Source organism: Plectropomus leopardus, chromosome 20 (assembly GCF_026936395.1).
Source record: "Plectropomus leopardus strain MGB_pleo_1.0 chromosome 20, ASM2693639v1, whole genome shotgun sequence".
NCBI classification, from domain to species: domain Eukaryota; kingdom Metazoa; phylum Chordata; class Actinopteri; order Perciformes; family Serranidae; genus Plectropomus; species Plectropomus leopardus.
In genome coordinates this window covers 13,836,779-13,856,501 of record NC_142195.1, presented here as the reverse complement: position 1 = coordinate 13,856,501, position 19,723 = coordinate 13,836,779, and the positions used below count along the sequence as shown (strand labels likewise).

The 19,723-nt window shown below is 39.0% G+C and overlaps 1 protein-coding gene across 8 annotated transcripts in view; it reads right to left on the bottom strand.

Moving 5' to 3' along the window:
- Nucleotides 1–19,723, bottom strand: part of LOC121959487 (mediator of RNA polymerase II transcription subunit 13-like) — a 101,779-nt gene that overhangs the window by 73,457 nt on the left and 8,599 nt on the right. For 5 of the 8 annotated variants that reach the window (XM_088070867.1, XM_088070868.1, XM_088070871.1 and 2 more), the window contains exons 1-2: nt 14,527–14,709; nt 5,272–5,509 (exon numbers count right to left, since the gene is read on the bottom strand). In XM_088070867.1, coding sequence (XP_087926993.1) covers nt 5,272–5,509; nt 14,527–14,694 — 406 coding nt within the window. In that variant the 5' untranslated portion in view covers nt 14,695–14,709. Of the gene's footprint in view, nt 1–5,271; nt 5,510–14,526; nt 14,710–19,723 lie in introns of those variants that run through there. The other 3 variants (XM_042508792.2, XM_042508796.2, XM_042508793.2) reach the window with 1 other exon arrangement.

The window sequence follows — 19,723 nt, the reverse complement described above, 5'->3', positions numbered from 1 at the left end:
TGTAAACACGATACATGTCTCATTTTCACAGGTCACAACACTGTTTATATTATTTATATCTGTCTAATGGCTGCTGGCGGGTAGACTGAAAACTAATGAATGTAATGTAAATATAATGTGCTTTTCTACATTAATTTACTTAAAAATCATAAACAACACCTTAATGAGGTGACTTTTCTGAGCTGGTGCATTCCAGTTCAGCCACTTTTTATGTGCGTTGTGGTTATCAAATTTGTAATTAAAGCAGTACTCTCTTTTTTTAACTGGACTTGAGTGTAACAGTGTGTAATTTGTCTATTTCGTATTGTTGTGTAAGGGATGTTGTGCAACATCCTCTTCTTTACATTACACGGGAAACACACCTTCTGAAAATTCAACCATTAACTGCTCTGCAGGCAGACAACTCTCTCAAGCGTCTACCAGCTCATTTGAAACATGTCTACTAATCCACACTGCTTTGTATTTCCTATATGACTCAAAACATAATTAACCTGCTGATTATTCACACTATGTGCCTGACAAGCCGACAGCTTTAGCTGTTCAGTCAAATGTGTGTAAATCAATTTGTGAATGAATGAGTAAGAATAAAACACACCTATTTCTTTTATGGATCTGTGGTGTATAACAGAAGTTCATTTATTACGACTGCCTTCTCTGTAAATCTTCTACTTTGATCGACAATCAAAAGCAGCTGATGCAGTTTGTGAAATTCTGCATAAAGGGAACAAGATTGGGGAAGATTGTGACGGTTTACTTTTTGTTTAAAAGAGGAGGTGAAAGTGAAACGTAATACTTTGTGGTGAGTCTACTGCTGTGTCTAACAGAATTTTTGGATGTAATTTCCGAATGTAAATTCTGCATTCTTTTATAGCCAAAACCGAAGAACAACCAGTGGTTGAAGAAGTATTCAGACCCCAAGTTAAAGTACCAATACCACACTGTAAAATACAATTATGAGTGGAAGTCCTGCATTCAAAACCCAAATTAATTACAAGTACAGAAACATTAATAGCTAAAAGCACTTAAGTATTAAACATAATAGTAATCGTTCTGCAGAAATTGGCAAATTGGTTGAAGATTATTATGATACAGTGGCAGTGTATAAGTTCAGAACTGCATTGTTTGTAGTTGTTTTTATTTTTAGCAATTAGTGCCATAACTAAATTGAAACAGGCTAAATAAATAGGTATAAAGACATACACTATCATGTCTTTCCCCTAAAAATGGACATTGGGGTTCCAAAAAAATGAAATAAAAAGAAAAGTGAAAGAAGGCAAACTGAATTTGCAAAAAATAAAAATAAAAATAGAGAGAAGAAGGTAAGGGGGCCCACAGAGACTGCTTATGCACAGGGACAAGAATGTTGTGCTACGGCCCTGGTTGTAGCTGCCCCCCCCCCCCGGTTACGGTTCTGAATACTTTAATTACAGCTACTGTTGGTAGTTAAGTCTTGTGGTTTCCAAACTGGGGGTAGGGCCCCTCTTAAGGGTCACAAGATTAATCTAAGAGATGATTAATGGGGGAGGAGAAGAAGAAAAAAAACATCTTTGGGCCCTGAACAATTATTTAAATGAAACCATGTGAGAAGTTTATAGAGGAAATGACTCTCTGGTGGAACAAACTCATCGACATCAAAATGTGACAAGGGCTTGTTTTTTCTGGTTGAAGAACCTCTGCTTTAATACTTACAGTATATTGTATTTTGTAAGATTATCACGTCTTTCTGTAAAAATCGTATTCAGAAAATTTACCAGTAACTATAGCGGTTAAATAAACAATAAAGATATTTCCCTCCGAAATTAATATGGGGAAGCAGATGCATTAAGTTGCATGAAGTGGAAATATTCAGACAGTAGTAGTAGACAAGTGCAGTACTTGAGTAAATTTCTCTCAAATGTCATGATACCACTTGTAGTAAAAAAAATTTCCCAATAGTGCAAATATTTTTTGACGTATAAACAATTTTCCACATTATTGAAATGCTGAATTCAAGCTTGAGATTATAGCTCTACTACTGCATGTCTGCTTTTATATGCAGCATCTAAGGTTACCTCACATCAATAGATTTTTTCATGTAGCGACCGGGTCAATCTGAGAACCAGGAGCAGACAGAGAGCGAGAAATCATGCCGGGAACAGACTGACACAGGTGAGAGAGAAGTCAAGGCGACACAAGGGAGAGAGAGGGGGAAAAATCTAACACATAAAACATTCCCACAGTGAATAGAAACTCAGGTGCGTGGCTCTTTAAGACTCGGTAAAACACTGATATTCCCCATGTTACATCTGATTCTAATTTGGAGGAAATCCAGCTTCACTTTAATTAACAATTATCAACTCCTTCTCACACCCCAAGTGCTATTTTCAGTGCTTAATAGGAATTGTACAGGGAGACCTGTGAGATTTTACAAGAGAAGTAAAGAAGTCTTATTATCATAATTTTATTCAGCATGTGTGGGTAAGTGAGTGAGTGTGTGTGTGTGTGTGTGTGTGTGTGTGAGAGAGAGTGTGTCTGTCTATCTGTAGTGCTGTACAGTAATCCTCCACTAGAGTCCTTCCACACCAATCTCAGAATCCTTCAGCTATCGGTCTAACGACCATAAAGACTCTTGGGGCATCGGCCAATTGGGAAATCCAATGTAACAAGCGGATATTTAGGATACTTCATTTCTTTTTTTTTTTTTTAGGATTGCTAATATAATGCTAAATTGTTGTCAGATGATAGCCGTTGGGTTCTGAATTTGCATTTTGACCTTCGCATTGAGCCTCTCCACATGGACTGTTTACCTGCCAATCAAACCTTGTTGGTCAATACTAAACTAACCCTGCAAACGCACTACAAACAAAACCAGAACACTTCCAATACCAAAATTGTGTCCCCTCGGGTACAGGTTGTGCATACATATGCAGATATCTGTTTGCAGAGATCACTCAACACTAAATGTCCATTTATTTTATTTCGAGACTTAAATTATTGTTTAATTTTTTCAAACGTCAAATAACTGACTTTGCAATAGAGAATTCTCTGCTTTTTATTTTAAGTAAGTAAATCCCTGAATATTGAGTAAATTCAATATTTGGGGATTTGAAATGTTCCTTCTGACAAAACATCTGATGTCAAGGAGATTGTTTTCTGATATTTTTTGAACATATTTATTCATTAATTGATAAAGTAATAATCAGCAGATTATGAAAACGATCATTTTTTGCAGCCCTAAATGAGACACGTAGTAAAACCCCAACAGCAGAGAAGACGTGAACTGGACAAAATGTACTTCGAACTTGATTAAGAACATTCAGATTTAAAAAGAGCTGCATATTGGCAATAATCTGGGGATACAACATGCATCGCCATATAGGGGTGACAATTCTTTATGTTAGGCTATATTGCATTACTGTCAGGAGGGTGACAAAATTAGTTTGTTTTTTTTATCTAAAATTAAAGGAAAACTGTCATTCTATAAAGAACACACCATCATTGACTGGAACCAATGGGGATAAACATCCAACACCAAAGTGCAACTTTTTGTGCAATCTGAGCAAAGAAATTAAAATGTTCCTATATCAGTAAAAGAAGAAACAGTGCTTAGAAGATTATTTCAGTAAAAATTAAGAGAATAAAAAAAGTGAACAAAGATTCAAAGTGTTTTTTAAGAAATGACCCAGTATCATAAAACATATAATAATATTGTGATACTAAAGTGTATCAATATTTTCTTACACCCCCACTTGAACCCCTAATTGTTTCTTCTTATAAACCCTATTTCCCCTAAAACTGCTAACTATGCTTTAATTATCTGTATGTAAATGTATTAATGTGTGTATTAGCAGAGCACATCTCCATGGTCTGCATAATTACAACAAAATCCATGGACTGATGACACATCTTCACTCCTAAATAATCAATAGCTGTAAAATATAATTGAACAGGCCAAGAATATTATTAACTTTATTAGACCTCAGTGTGCTTCTCAAAGGGAGTCATAATTGACGGTTTAGGCTGCCAGCTAACAGCTTGCAAATTGATGAGGTAATGATAAAATTTCTCACAGCAGCATACTCGTTATGCGGCTTCTTGCAATACATTTTTGCTCCGGATGGCGAATTCTTACCACTAAATACTGACTGTGTGTCTTTGTGTGATCGCTATCATCGCCCATGCTTCTTTTAAGATCAGTGAGCACTACAAAATCAAATGATTTAAAAGGCCGTATCATATCAGAGTCAGATGATGTAACTTTGCTATTAGATGTCTGGAGACACGGTTTGGATATTTGGGGGAAGCAAGGAAATAAGTTATCTGAGCGTCTGTTAGTGATGCAAACAAAATAAAAATGTATCTTTCTCTATTGCACGTGCTCGTGCAGTTGAAGTAAAGGGCTCTCCCCACCAGCAGTGAGAACATCTGTCAAATATCTACCGCAGTGCCTGAGAGGCCTTTTCACATCAAGTCAGCTTTAATAGGTGAAATTCTCACTATCGCTTCAACCTCTCCATCTAATATTCCTGCTCTTTTCCTCCTGACTGTTGTTGTGCTTAACCAAACCCAATATAATCCCTCTCCTGTTTCCTCCTCTCCCTGTCTTCCAGAGGCTTAGTCGATATGTTAGACTTCTACACACGTGCGCGGTGAGATAATGAAAACGTTTCTATAAATAGGGACAATAGTGCTGACAGTAGCACTCTCTCAAGTGAGATATCGCAGTGTAATTTTCACCAACACACTGTAAATACTGGCGAGAAAAATCTCCTCCATTGCCGTGTGCTTCATCATAGTGATAGTCCTGAAGCAGCATATAAACACTTGAGTTGCAAAGCAAACACATTCCACATATGTGCTATAAGAGTCTCAAATATAGCACTGGATCAATGCAACCCTACACATATTAAACATACAGTACGACGCTTGAATCTGCAGCACACTAAACAGCTGGAATCTGCATAATACTGAACTCTGCTCTGTGTGCAGCTTCTGTACAACATGCAGGCGTTACGCTCTAATTTATTTAGCACTCATACAATGCAAATTCATGCTGTACATCCACACACAACACACGTCAGTCGGTTACATACAATCCGCTAAAATTCCAAAACTGAACTGAATCGCTCTTCAGTCTATATAACCCAGTGCAACATCATAAAAAGCAACCATAAAATTAAACAGACTAAACAAGCCTCTCACCTCAACTTTCAGAGCTTAAATGAACACCGAAGAAGGAGCGATGGGACGGAAAAATAATTGAGATGGATAGAAGAGCTCTTTCATTCTCACCTTCCAGCTCCTGATGAATGACATCCGAGAGGTTGGGCTCTTCGCCCCACCAGAAGATCCATAGCTCCTTGGCGTCGGGCTTGATTTTGCGTCGCCACACGCACAGCAAGTTGGCCTGCACGCAGCGCATGAAGCTGCGCAGGACCGGGTCGTCCTGGGCCGGGGCCGAGATCACCGGCCCATATTCACCACTGCCGCGGAAGCTGTAGCAACGCCATTTAATGCCTGTCAACTCCGCCTGAGGAGAGGAGGACAGAGTGATGATTAGAGCATTCATTCAAACCTGAACACAGCACTGTTATTATGTGCAGGGACAAATAAAGTAATTTCATTCACATTTCACACATAAACCCCCAAACAAGGAGTTGAGTCATTGAAAAGTCAATCTGACAGAAAATTAATCTGCAGTCAAATTTGATGATCCATTAATTTTTTAAGTCCCTTTTCAAGCAAGAACACCAAATAATTCTAATGCAAGCTTCTTCAATGCGCTGTTTTTCTCAGTTTCAAATTACTTTACAATGAATATCTTTTCCAAGATCTTTTCCCTAAGCTTTTTGTTTACTGTAATAGATATCTATGAAAGGGCTGAGAGAGAGAGGAGACAACATGCAGCAAAGGGCTTTGTGAGCAGCGCTACATGGGGCGCACACACTCTACCAGGTGAGCAACAAAAGGCACCCCTAAGGCACAGGCCCAGGTACTCAAAGTGTCAGGGGGCCCCCTCTACCTGCAAAATGTCACTCAAATTAACACGCACTGACCAGGAAGAGAGTCAAAATGACCACAATGTAATACACATGAACTGCAAGGAAGCACAAAATAGCTACAAATAGTGGAAAACCACCACTAAGGGATAGAAAAATCCTCAGTAAGACACAAAATTACCTTTTAAGGTAAGGTAAGGTAAAAAAAAAGAGGTAGAGGTTTACACACACACAAAAAGAAACACAACCTACCAAAAATAGACACAAAAAGACCTCAAAGAGACACAAACAACTACAAAAAGACACAAAACAACCACGAAGCAATACAAAAACACAAATAAGATACAAAATTAGCTCTAAGAGATCCATACAACTACAAAACACAACAACCTCAAGGAGACTCAAACTACCACAAAGTCTTTGTGTCTTGTTCCTTTGTAGGACACCTGGTGGGGCCCTTTGCATATCTGTGCCCAGGGGCCCACTGTCTCATAATCTATCCATGCCAAAATTGAATATCTTTAGGTTTCAATGTCAGTCTTACATTGGAACTCATCATCATTTTTCACTATTCTGTGACATTTTACGAACCAAACAATTAATGAGATTAGTCAATACTGGAAAGTATCAATAGTTGCAGTTATAAAGGTCATTTGAAAAGCTTATCATTTGGCATCACAGCAGAGTTGTAGTTGTTGTTGCATATTCTTTACCTTTACAAAAGCTTTTTTCAGCATGTACCTCAGATGCAGTAGATGAAATAAAACCATCATGCATAGATCTATAATGTAATAGCATCCATTTAGTGTTGTGTTAACCTTGAAATACTTTACCTCAGTGTACAATATTAACATGTAAGAGAGCATCAGACAATATTCGATCAATAACTGCACCGACTCCAATCATGCTGTAATTTCGCTGGTGTCCTGTTTACACAGCGACTATCTTTGAATAAATGTTTAACCAGATTTACCGTCTCCCCGTTGTGTTCTTATGACCTCATTCACTCGCTGCTGTAAAGATACGATAAAGTCTGTTGCAGTGCAAGGAGGCGGAGAGCGACAGCGAGACATAAAGGACAGCCTTGAGTGAAATGTGGGGAATTAACTACTACAGGAGAGACAGCATTGAAATACAAGAGAGAGTGAGAGAGACGCAAGGAGAGGAAATAGTGTTAGGGTCAATGGTTGGAGTCTGGCCCAGTGAGTGACATCCACTCCATTTAATCTAATGGGATGATAGGTGTTTATGTTGCCTATTGCAGACTTGGGCGTGGAGGCTCTCTGCCATGAAGAGACAGAGAAAGAGCCAAACTTCCCCTTATTTTGTAAATGAGCATACATATGCAAATGAGCAAAAAGCACACAGACCCAGTGATGCTCATGTGTGCTTTGGAAACTCTTTCTCATGTTTGTTTGTGTCCTTGCGTTTGTATTTCTACATGAATGAGTCAAGTGCACAAAAGGCATTGTTGAACAGGACAGAGATTTGGCAGGCAAGGGGGGGAAATCTCTCAGTGCGTCGCGCTGCCCTCCTCTCCTGTGTTCACCCAGCTGTGAGGATCGTGTTTGGCACGCTGGTCTCGGGCACCAAGACATCCAAGACCAGCTGAGAGGAGAAAAAATACTGACCCATTTTAACACGGGCACAGGTAGAAACGAGCAGCTCAATGATAATTAAAGCCTGCAGTGTCTTTGAGTGGAAGAAGAAAAAGGAGGCTCCACAGCTTTGAAGAGACTATGAAGTGTGTGTTTTCACAGTGTGTATGGCAGCAGCAGGGATATGTTGGAATCAAACATCTATGCTTTTGAGGAAGCCTGTGCATGTACTAAAACTGCAGTATCTCATACATGAGTGCATGCACATGACCCCCAGGAACATCCCGACTGCAGAATGCACCCATAATTACAAGCATGTCCCTCCTGTAATGACAGTGTGTGTAATGGGAGATATAAACATTGGCGCTGTGATAAGCCAAGCCCTAAAATTAGCCATGACAAGGTCAAGGATGCTGTTTCTCCCAAAGCAAAGAGGAAGACATCTGCTTGCGCTGCCTCGTCACTCCCAGTCAATGTCAAAAGTTCCTCCGCTGCTTGACACAGCTGTCTGCCGCTACTGAATCAGGAGCGGAGACGAGGAGGCGAGGAGAAGTGAAATGTCAAAAAAATATATTCACAATAAAAGGCATACCAGTTGTTGGGTTTTTTTTTTAAGGCAGCGCATGCTCTCTGGTGAATTGATTGTTAAAGATCCCCTCCAGATATGTTTTTAGACATAAAAATATTCTGCTTGGAATAATAATTTGAGTCTGATATAGTGTTTCCAAGAAAAAGTTAACAAGTCTACAGCCATGGGAGCAGCTCTGTGAGGCTGTACGACGGCACAGGAATGCTTTCAGCTAAATGCTTACATGCATCTGTAATGCAGATGTAATGTTACAATGTTCATCTAAGTTTCACTCATATTCTAATGAGTACTAAACACGGTTTAGTTATGGAGGCATATTAGAGCAACGCATAAGCAGGAAACATGAGAGGAGGGAGACATTTTTTTTACTTTGCATTTCAAGAATAAAGTCAAAACGGTGAGACTCAAGTCACATTTTCAGAATTAGTGCCAGGCATTAAAAAAATAAAGCTGTATTTTCTGCATTTCAAGAATAAAATAAAAATGTTAAGAAAAAAGACAAAATGCTGAGAACAAAACCAACTCTTCTGGTATATAAAATTATGTCTTGTGATGGAATATATTTTCTGTGTATTGCAATGGAGGTGTAACCATTTTGCAATTTCAGGCACAATCTCTTTAAAGTCCTAAAACTTACAAAAATAATTTCCTTGCTGTTATCATTAATTATTGTTGTTGTTGTTTTATTTTATTTGATATTATTTTTACAGAATCATGTTTTTTATTCCTTGTTTGGAGCCTGGAGGAACATTTTTGTAAGTAAATACATTTGTATACCCGTAGATAACTAGAAGAAGCAGGGACTCGCTGAGTGTCAGCTGCATCTGAGAGCTGCAATGAATGAATTCTTGACATTTCAATTTGATTTTTGCAACGGAATGTCATCTTTATTTAAAAAAAATTCATTCATATGCAAGATCCTAATATTCTTTCACACACAGCTGAGGCTGATGGGAATGTTACTAATTATTCAGGTATTTAGTCATGTGCCAAGGTTTTGGACAAACTGATGTTTTGACCTGAATATGCTGCTGGATGAAAAGTTATGTAAAGAGGTATTTGTTATTAGAATTATTAATGACATAAATGTGGACACCAAATGTCATGGCAATCCACCCAATAATTGTCAAGAAACATCAATCAAAGCCTTAAAAGGGATGGAGAAAATGTCAAAGAGTCAACAAAATCAGTAGCATTCCTCCTCTGGGGACCACGAATGTCTGGACACACTTTTGTAGTAATTCCCCCAGTGCAGTAGTTTTTAGCAATGCCCCATGTCATTACATCTACTGTTTCTCCCTTGTTGCAAAATTAGGATTCTGTGAATACCGTATGCAAGTACTTCTTGTTTAAAGTGTTTCACAAATACATTTGCAGTGATATTATGGTTTCAAGGTATACGAAGGTATGAAAATTTAAGTTTATCATAATGTGTACGTTGGCTTTTCTGGGCTACCGTATTGAAGAAAAATGCAACTGGATGGAGAATCTCATTTTATCCAAGTTCTTTACAAAAGTGAGACTTTTTATTGATACTTTTCTTTGTAAACATTACCTTAACTTTTAATTTAAGTAATAAAATGTTTGCTTAACTAAAAAAAAATTCTACGTAAGGGTCAATGTAACTGATAATCAGAATAATTTTGTGATACCGTGATACCATGATAATTTCAGTGATAATCATTACGCCATTTAAGTCTCATACCATTGCAAGCATATTCACAACTGGATTATAATGCCTCCTACGTCAATGACAAGACTATATTCAGTGTGTGTGTGTAAATGTGATGTCACAAAATCATGCTCATAGGCACATGCCTTAAATTAAGACATACATAATTCTGCACAGAGAAGGCCAAACATTTAAAAGCAGTAACAACAACCAAAACACATTTTGAGTTTAACACAAAATCTGTCCTCTTTCTTGTTCTCCAATAACATGTTGTATTTTCAGTGAAATATTGCATTTAACGGCCAGGGGCTGCACTATGTCTTTCAAACACAGGTGCTGTGTATTTGTTGGCCATCTGTAAAGCACTAACCTAACACCCTGCTGAACTCCTGTGGAGGATTAGCTGCGGCACAGTTGCAGGAAGGAGAACAGGGCTACAGTCACATGCTCCCAGGCAGATCCAAACACATGCCTGCACACAAACACTAACACACACACACACATCATGCACAGCAGCTGTGATGATGTGCAGACCAGAAGTGCTCAAAGACACTGACATGCATCAGGAGGCAGACATATTTTCCGGCTGATGTCCAGTTATTTGTCAGTGATGACAGCTGTATTTCAGTGGGTGTTTCTGTCCTGTATGTGCACATATGCATCCACATGTATGGAGTCTTTGGAGGCGCAGTAATACCGGTGCTAAAAACACAGCAAATTGCTATATTTGCATGAATAAATTATCACTTGTAACACATAAGAGAAAGCAGAGAGAAGCTGTCAAGCGTGTCGAGTTATTATCTCTGCGACTTTGGTCACAAATCAGTGTTGTGAGCAAAATCCTGTCATGCAAATAAAAACATAACTCGGAAGAGAGTTACAAAGGATAGGCTGCCGGTTGAAATCTTCACCTATGATGTGGGACAACCCTTCAAGACCCTGATGCGTCATCAGTAGTCGTCGATGGCGGTTACGTAAGCAGACGCGACAATGACAATAATGGTACTATGACAATGACATTTGCCATTCATCAGATTGAGATAGAAATCCTGGTTGTCCACAATTCGTTCAAAACTTAAGTTTTCTGCTACCAATCAATCAAACAAGTATTCAAATGCGAAAGAACACTCCCTCATTACCACGAGCAGTGCTCTGTAATCCAACTTTAGCAACACACACTCCTGCCCTGCCAGTCTGCATGAGATGCAAGGAAAATTTTGCCATTGGGCTCAAAAAGATTTTTTCCCACATCGGCAAAGAGATGTCTTTTAATCAGCGGATACATATTTTTGAGAGTCGTAACCCCCGTGAAATGACTCGTTCCACCAACAGGATCCAATCCCTTCGGTCAAAACATTTGGAAAGTCGCTATAATGACCAGCTACACTGAGGCGGTGCTTTCTTTTAATGGAAAACGACCCCGAGAAAAGTACCCCATACCAAAGATGATGAGTAGAGTAGAGTAGAGCTGGTACCATATAGTGGAAACACGGCATTAGTGTACAAGTGTCCACCAATCAACGGGTAAATTATACTATGCACTGAGGTAGCATTTTAGGTGGTAAACGCATTAAAAAGGTTAGCCAAAAAGACTTTCAATCTCATTAATCATAGAGAAATCTGAGATCCTTTATGCCATCAGTGGTGGTGTTGATGGTGTCTTTGGTAGGACAGTGAATTTTTATGTACGTTCGTCAAGATGGCAGGCAAAGAGCAGAGCAAATATGCACCCGAAGCAACAAATTCCTCGCTAACCTTCAAAGCACGAAAGAGCAAATCAACGATTACTCCAGGCAGCCATCGCTGTCTCTCTTAAAAACTACCACTAGGGAGAAAAAGGCGAAGAGGTCAAGGAAAAAGACAGCGAATTTTGTTTCGCTGTCAATAAAGCCAGCACTCGTCCAAGCCCCTTGTTCTGTTGGTTAGCTGGTTCAATTTCTGATTGAGCGCAGGACCAAAAACAAGAGCTTTTCCTCCCATTGCTAAGACGGACCGAAGCTTTGACCTCACTCTCACCTCTATTATCTTTCTTGTCTCCACTCTCCCTCTCATCTCTCAGCACTCTCTCACTGTCACGGATGCCTATTGAATACACCCAGGAGTATCTCACGCTCTCCCTCTCGCCATTGTGTTATTCCTCTCTTTATGTCTTTTTTGTCTGGTAAACAGAGCAAAGATAACAGCCAACCTTATGTTTCCTGAATATTTTTGTGTTAGCACAGAGGAGGTGGAAGATTGTGCTCTATTTGTAGTACCCTTTCAGTGTCTGGCAGTGAGGTGGATTCTCTATTTCTTTACATGCTTTTGTACTTTTTTATTTTTTTGAAAACTGATTTTAAATAGGGACCTGAACTTAAAACCAGAGAGTTAAAAATAATTTCCTGAATATAAGGTGAACTGAGCCCAGGCTTGGAAAACATAATCTGTATCCCAACCGGAGGTCATCCTCAGTGCAGCAGACATGTGCTTGCAATCAAAGGAAAATATGGAAGACAAAACTTTAATCTTTGGCATACTTTGCTCAAACAGAAAGTACTGGATGCACCACGTGACTTCGACAGTAAAGAGAATCAAAAGGTTTGCCATACTGCAATTCGAAAAGACACAAATACATCCCACATACACTGTATACTGCATATTGTCTTAAGGCCAGGAGCTTTACAATGCAGAGGAAGCCTCCGCTACTTAGATAGCAGAGCTGAGAGGAAAACACACTTGACATGCACTTTGCAGGAATGCCTCTGCAGACTGAAAATATTTTCGCTCCTCCTGTTCTTTCTCAAAAAACTTGTGGGACCTTTTGAACAGACCTCTTAAACTTCCCAACATGCAGCTGAATGTATGTTTGTGTTGGACTTTTTCCACACAGACAAGGCTTTGCAGCTGCCTGAGACAGAGAACGGCATGTAATTTCACTGTCATGACAAATTACTTTTAATAGTAAATCAGTATGTAAGTGAAGCTAACTAAATGACAAATTATTGAAAATGTTTACAGAAGAGAAAAACAGTATTTAGTCTGGTTATATGCAGATGATTGAGCTTTATTAAGGACACTTTTCTATTAAAATTGCAGCTGATGGGACTATTTTTCTCTCAGTGGAGCCTTGTGCTCTATCAAAGTGACAGAAAGCGCATGAGAATGTCATCTAAGAGAGATGCCACTTCTTTAGGACTCTCACAACAGTGTAAGAGCCTCGCAGTCTGATAGTCTGACAAAGGAGGCACTTTAGGCAATTGAGAGACAGCTTGTATCAGCAGTTTTACCTACTCTGGCACAAGTGAAACACTTATTCTGTCAGAGTGGCATAGCTTTCTCATCAACGTCAAATCAGTTTAGACACTTGACAAGCTGCCAATATTTGGGGTGTGTTCAGATCGCTTGTGATGCCTGCGAGTCTTCAGATAAGACTCGTAGTCTTTATCAGACACATGCAACACTATCCATCTCTCTGTTATTCAGTGTCAAAGAACAGGGTATAATTGAATTATGTCTAAGAGACACTGTGAAAGAAGTGACCCAATGCAACTTTTCTGAAGTTTCAGCAGAAACATTTTTGTTGAAAGTTATAATCTCAGCGACATTCATGAAATCAAACCCCATTTTTGATGCTGTCTGTGGTCTGCATTTTTCACCAATGTATTGAAATTTTATATGCGTCTCTGAATAATAGTTTTCATTGCTAATGGTAGGGGATACGAATTTGATTTGATCTAATTCATGACCTGCGATACATATAAGATGAGTTAAGTAAATATCTGTATTGTCCTTTTTTTTTGACTGCTTGCTAGGAGTGGGGATCACCAGAGGACTCACAATACAATATTCTAGGTATTAGGATAACATATACTGGAAATACTGTGATTTATTACCTTTTTTCAGCCACAAACTATGTTCCCAAAGTAAAAGGTTTTCAATATTTAGCTTACTAAATAAAGTTTCAAGTCTGTTCATTTCACTTCACTCATATTTAGTGCAAAAAATATATACAGTAGAATGAAAAAAGCTTTTTATTTTATAATTTAGTTTAGGTTTAGTTTGTGCTTGCAATATTAAAATTTATACAATAACAATATCCATACTTGGCCACCATGTACCTATCAATACAATACTATACAACACCGCCACTGTTTGCGTGTGCTTGGATGGAAATTGTGCCACAAATGAGGCAAATTATGATTTGCGATAATGGACTTGAATTGGATTGAATTGCATGGATGTGCCATAAAATTTAAAAATAAAGGCATCTCTTATTGACATGTATCGATGTTTTAACTTTGCATCTATGATATGGGACCACTGAATCAATACATAGATACCAATTGGTGTATCGGTACACCTCTAGTTAGCGGCGGGGTCAACTATTCCCACACCCTATTCAAAATGCCTACCTACGCGAGAAACAATGCATAACTTAGCATTACTGTTTGTAATTTTATCTCACTGATATCGGCCTCACTGTTAACTGTTTACGCTCTCTTACAGGGCAGCCTTTACTGTAGGGGTGGGGGAAAAAAATGATTCACATGAGTCTCGATTCTCGTTTTTAACGATTCAGAAACGATTCAAAAATCATAAGCATCGATTAAAGACTAGATTTACTGAATATAGTCTATTCTTAACCCTCTAAAATATTTATCATTTAGAAGAGCGTTAATAAGTTTGAGACCGTTTGTCGGATCGCCTTACTTTTGTCGCCAGTGAGAGCTGCCGTCTGTGCCGCTCGGAGATGACGCAGATGCACTGTAGCTCTTTTAGGAGCCTCAGTATCCAGCCTGGGAATTCAGCTGTTTTTACGGGACCTTGTTCGATAATTACATAATAATATATATCCGATATTGGGTGTCTTCCGTCCATATTTTATCCATATTTCGATGGTAAAAATACATTAGCATCTATGCTAAACGCCATATTGGTTTCCCATAGTTCCTTTGGAGCGAGGTCAGAGGTTTGTTTTGGTCTTGTTCACCAATCGGAAAATGAGCCGACGCTTTGTATCCGCTTACGTATGCCCTACGTCATCTGAAGAAAACTGCACTGTGATTGGCCTAATCCTACTGTATCTATGGCTCTGTGTTATTGGTAGCGCCTCGTGTATTAGAATAAACTCCGGTAGCCCATATCATAATAATAATAATAATAATAATAATAATAATAATAATAATAATAATAATAATAATAATAATAATGAGACAAGGGTAAATCAGGAGACAGTCTAATAAGCAGCAGGGCTTCGCATGGATGTAAACTCTGTGTTCACTGCAGACAGAGCAGGCAGGAGAATCAGGGCCCTCTCTGAAGTGTCAGGAGTGTGATGTGGCCCTCTGCAGCATCACAGAGAGAACCTGCTTTGCAGAATGGCACAGATAATGGGATACACAAACATCTGCAAAAAAACGATGGGACTTTTTTTGAAACAGCATGTCCATTTTTTGAACCATAATAATTGCAATGTTTATTTTTTCACTTTCTGATGCCCAAAACTTGGGCAACCTCCATAATTTCATACACACTTTGCTCTAATAACATAATATGCTACTGGCAAAACAGACTGGAGTAGATCCTGAAATTATAATACTTAATAATTAATTATATAATAATAAATTATCTTGAATCGCAAACGGATTTTGAATCTAGAATCGATTCTGAATCGAATCGCGACCCCAAGAATCGAAATGGAATCGAATCATGAGATACTGAAATATTCACACCCCTACTTTATTGTTAAGCAGACAAAGAAAATTACTTTTTTAGTCATAGAGGTAAGTGCTTATCATATCTACTCATCAAAACAGCATATGAAACAATAATTTTGGACATTCAGCAGCAGATCACTTTTTATACCAACCAACTGCAAGAAACTGACTTGCACTGGTCATGGCATTAAATCAGATGGTGGTAGTTGCTCATGAAGAAAATATTAAGTGACTTCTTAATTAAAACATTGTGACTTTGTGTGGCTGCAAGGTAAACAGATACAACAGTTGCTCCTTTGTTTTACTCCAGATAAAGTAGCTGCTTAAGGAGCATTTGCTGTCATATTTAGTCACATTTGCTGTTACCACAAACACCATCAAGTGAAATATTGCGAATTACAACTTTATGGCACAATTTTCAAAGGTGGTGCGCTTAAACAGTTTAAAGAAAAAATCAAGTGTGAAAAGAAAATATGAACAAAGACAATGAAGGTGGCTGAGCTGCTAAGTCAGCAGTGAGAAGTCACCAGTTAGAAGAGCCAGTGGCAGAAATCAGAACAGGCAACGACTCCCCCTTCATCAATTAACCCGCCGAAATCAAATTAACCCACAAGGAGTCGCGCTCCCCTCTGGCATTTTACACCACAAATGAAGAGCGATGCACATTACTGCACTTGTGAAGGAGCAAGAGCGACACAAAAGCACCAAACAGGTGTAGAGAGAAGGCCTCTGGGGCTGCAGACACTAAACAGATGCTATTCCTCTGCCTTCTGCCGCCACCTTTACAAGTCTCTACAAAACAAGGGACCGTCATTTGATCTGTGTTCTGCTGTAGCATCCAGCCCTGGGAGGTGAGCAAGCCAAGCGACCTAATTAGAGCACCGAGAGTCCCCAGGGCTGAGTGACGGATAGACCTGCCAATCACGCCGCAGAAAGCCTCCATCAAGCCATGACTTCTCACCTGACACAAAGAGAGGCGGGAGGCAGGAGGCAGGAGGCAGGAGGCAGGAGGCGACAGCAGTGGAAGACCAATAAGGACAGCGAGACATTGTGTACAGTGGCACTGCAGCATCTAAAAGGGCTGACAAGATCCCCAGCCACTTGGCAAATAAAACAACACAAAGCTGCAGCGTCAGGCTGCTTTTAAAGCGTTAGGGGACAGGCTAAAGCAGTGGCCCTGCTTAGCCTAAATTATTAACATGCAAATAAATAAACCAGTCTCTGCTTTACCAGTGTCTCTGGTGTAACTTAATTAACCGTGACAAGAGCCACAGGGAGAAAGAAATGAGCGAAAGACGCAGACAAAGACAGAAAAACTGAGGATCACAAAGAAGGAAAAACAGAGGCCGGAGAGGAAAAAGTAAAAACAGTTGCTAGGCAACATACAACATCTATAGGAATTCAGCAAGGTATTCAGTTTTTGAGATTTCTGTCTCCAGGGTTACAGTGAAAATATAACATTGTAGTCCTTTACTTTACTCAAAAAATCACAAAGGAGTGAACTGTACTTCTCTGCATGTTTGTCTCCCCTGAGCTACGCCTCCGTTTGTTCCCTTACAGCTGGAACTCATGAGCTCAAATTTGGCCAAAGATATTATCGAGCACGTCATACATGCGTCAGGAAAGTCCTGAGATTACCAGGAGCAAGACATCGCAGTATAAGATTACTCACAGAGTTTCTTTAGTGAGAGAATGAGAGGCGCAGTAATTGTACAATTAGCACTGCATGGAGGCTTCGGAAATGCCTACAAGTAGTAAATGGTCTTGATTGTTCCTGAAATTGAGTAAATGGTGCATAAGCAGTATGAAAAATATCTAATTTGGCTTGTAATTTCCTGCATTGATTTCTTCCACAGGGATGCCATTTCAGATAAAATGACAGGCCTGCATAAATCAGCATGACTTCTCCTTGTTTCATTACACACCAGATAAACAAAATATAAATGAGGAAAAACTGGAAAACAGCAATGCCTCTGTGTGTGTGTGTGTGTGTGTGTCTATCTGTCTGTGTGTGTGTGTATGCAGGACGTAGGCAGGGCCATTAACTTCACCGTAGGTCACACCTGAACAGGTTTCAGCTTGCAACTCACCTGGCTGCTGTCTGTAATCTGTTGTTTGCTCACCGAGTGGGAGTGGCAGCCAATCAGAGCTTTAACACTATAAGTCCACTGCACCTCTGCTAACATGAACACACACAGTTTTATGTTATTCCCATTCAAGTATTCCTCCAGGGTCCCCCATGACTTTTCAAGGACCCAAAATGAAGCCGCTTTTTCTTCCTGCCCCACTAGCCCAGTATTTTTTAATCTTGTTTTAGTCATTGTACTTTTTGGTCTTTGGATTTTCCTTAACAGAAATCTAAAATAAAAAAAAAAAACAACAAAAACTTGATTTTATTTTCACTTCAAAATACAAAAATGAAAAATGGAAGCAGAAATGGAATATGCAGAATAGAAATGCCACTTAATTTTATTTTTCACCTATCAAAAAAATAAAATAAAATAAAATACCAAGGAAACAAAACAAAAAAAAACCCCACAGAATTTGTCCTCTTCTGGGTTAAAAAAAAAAAAAAAGAAAAACAGTCGTTATGTTGCATTATGTAGAAGGTTTTCTATGGAAGATTATTGTTACAATTTTATGATATGCAAGAAAATGTCATTTCATTCCAAAACTTTTAAAGGTTTCCATGACTTGTCCAGGTTTTTCTTGACCGTGGGAATCCTGCTCCTCTCCTTACCATTACTACTACTCTACAACAGATAGTACCATGGCATGTTCATATCTTTGCCAACACCACCCTGCCTAAACACTTAGCCCTGCGGCTCCATGCTCACTCAATCATGCCTGGTAAATACTCTATCAAACCCTTTGTGTCTCACTTTTATACTGCAAAGTCCATTTATTCTGTGAGGCAAGCCAGGACTGAAATTGAGCTGTACAAGTTTTCATTAGCATCTGAAAAATCATGGGTGTCTGCCTAATTCAAGATGAGAGAGAGCGCCGTTTGGCAGCGCAGGGAGAATCAATGCACCACAAACGGCTGTGAATCAACAGTCTGCACATAATGTGTTTGTTCTCATCAAGTGCCCGTCTGATTGGTCGCAGATAATCTCTCAATGGAACATGAACACATGATAATTAGAATTTGCAACAGCGGGGCAGCCAACATTAATGTTTTCTCTCTCCCCTTGTTTTGCGGCTCTAAAAAGACACCCCTTTAACCTAAGTGTGCTTTAACTGCAATTGAATCCCAGCCAACCATGATATTGGCAAAGCTGTCTGGCTTGCAGAAAATATTTGCCCAGTTACAAGCAGGGCTGTATCTCCCTTTAAAGAAATTCTCTTTGTCAAGGTGTCTGCAGTCGGGTGAAGAGATTGCAAACAGATATTGTGATGGCAGCATTATCGAGCATGAGTTGTATCTGTTTTTGGCATTTATCTACCAATCAGACAACAGGGCTTCAGATGCTGGGTTCAGACCAGAGGGAGTGTAGCAACACACATCCAAAATGTAATAGTTTTGGGGGAAAAAAATGGTGTAAATCCATACGGGAGAAACACCAGCCTTTCAGGGAATTGTGTCTCACTACAGGGAACAGGACAACTTCATTCAGCAGTGGTGGGATATAATTTATTTACTCAAGTATTTAAGAATAATTATGCATTTTCGCCAGTATTTCCATATGATTCTTCTACTCATTATTCAAACAACTTGGTTTCTTGAATTCATTCATTTTTGAGAATGAAGCATAATTAGACTTATTCTGATTTCTAGAAACATTTAAAAGCTACGTATACTGTAAACTGGTTAAAATGCATTGGTGACTACCAAATGTGTCTTTTTAAGATTGGTTTTCTTTTCAGTGTTTACATGTTCATGACCAAACAGAAAATAAAAAATATACAATTAGCTACAACAATAACTACTATGCTCATTTTCAGGTTCATACTTGTATTTTGGGTTTCTACAAGAAAGTGTTTACATGCTTTCATGGTCAAAAAAAAAACTATTTTCATCATTCTGTCTAAGCTATACTATACACTTGTATTCGCATCCTGTCTGAAGCACTCCATTTATGCATCTGTCTCTTGATTGTTAATCTCGGAGAAATTAACAACATCGGCAAACAAGATCACATGTTTCTCTAACGTTAGCATGTAGCTACATGTAGCAGTGTATGCAATGT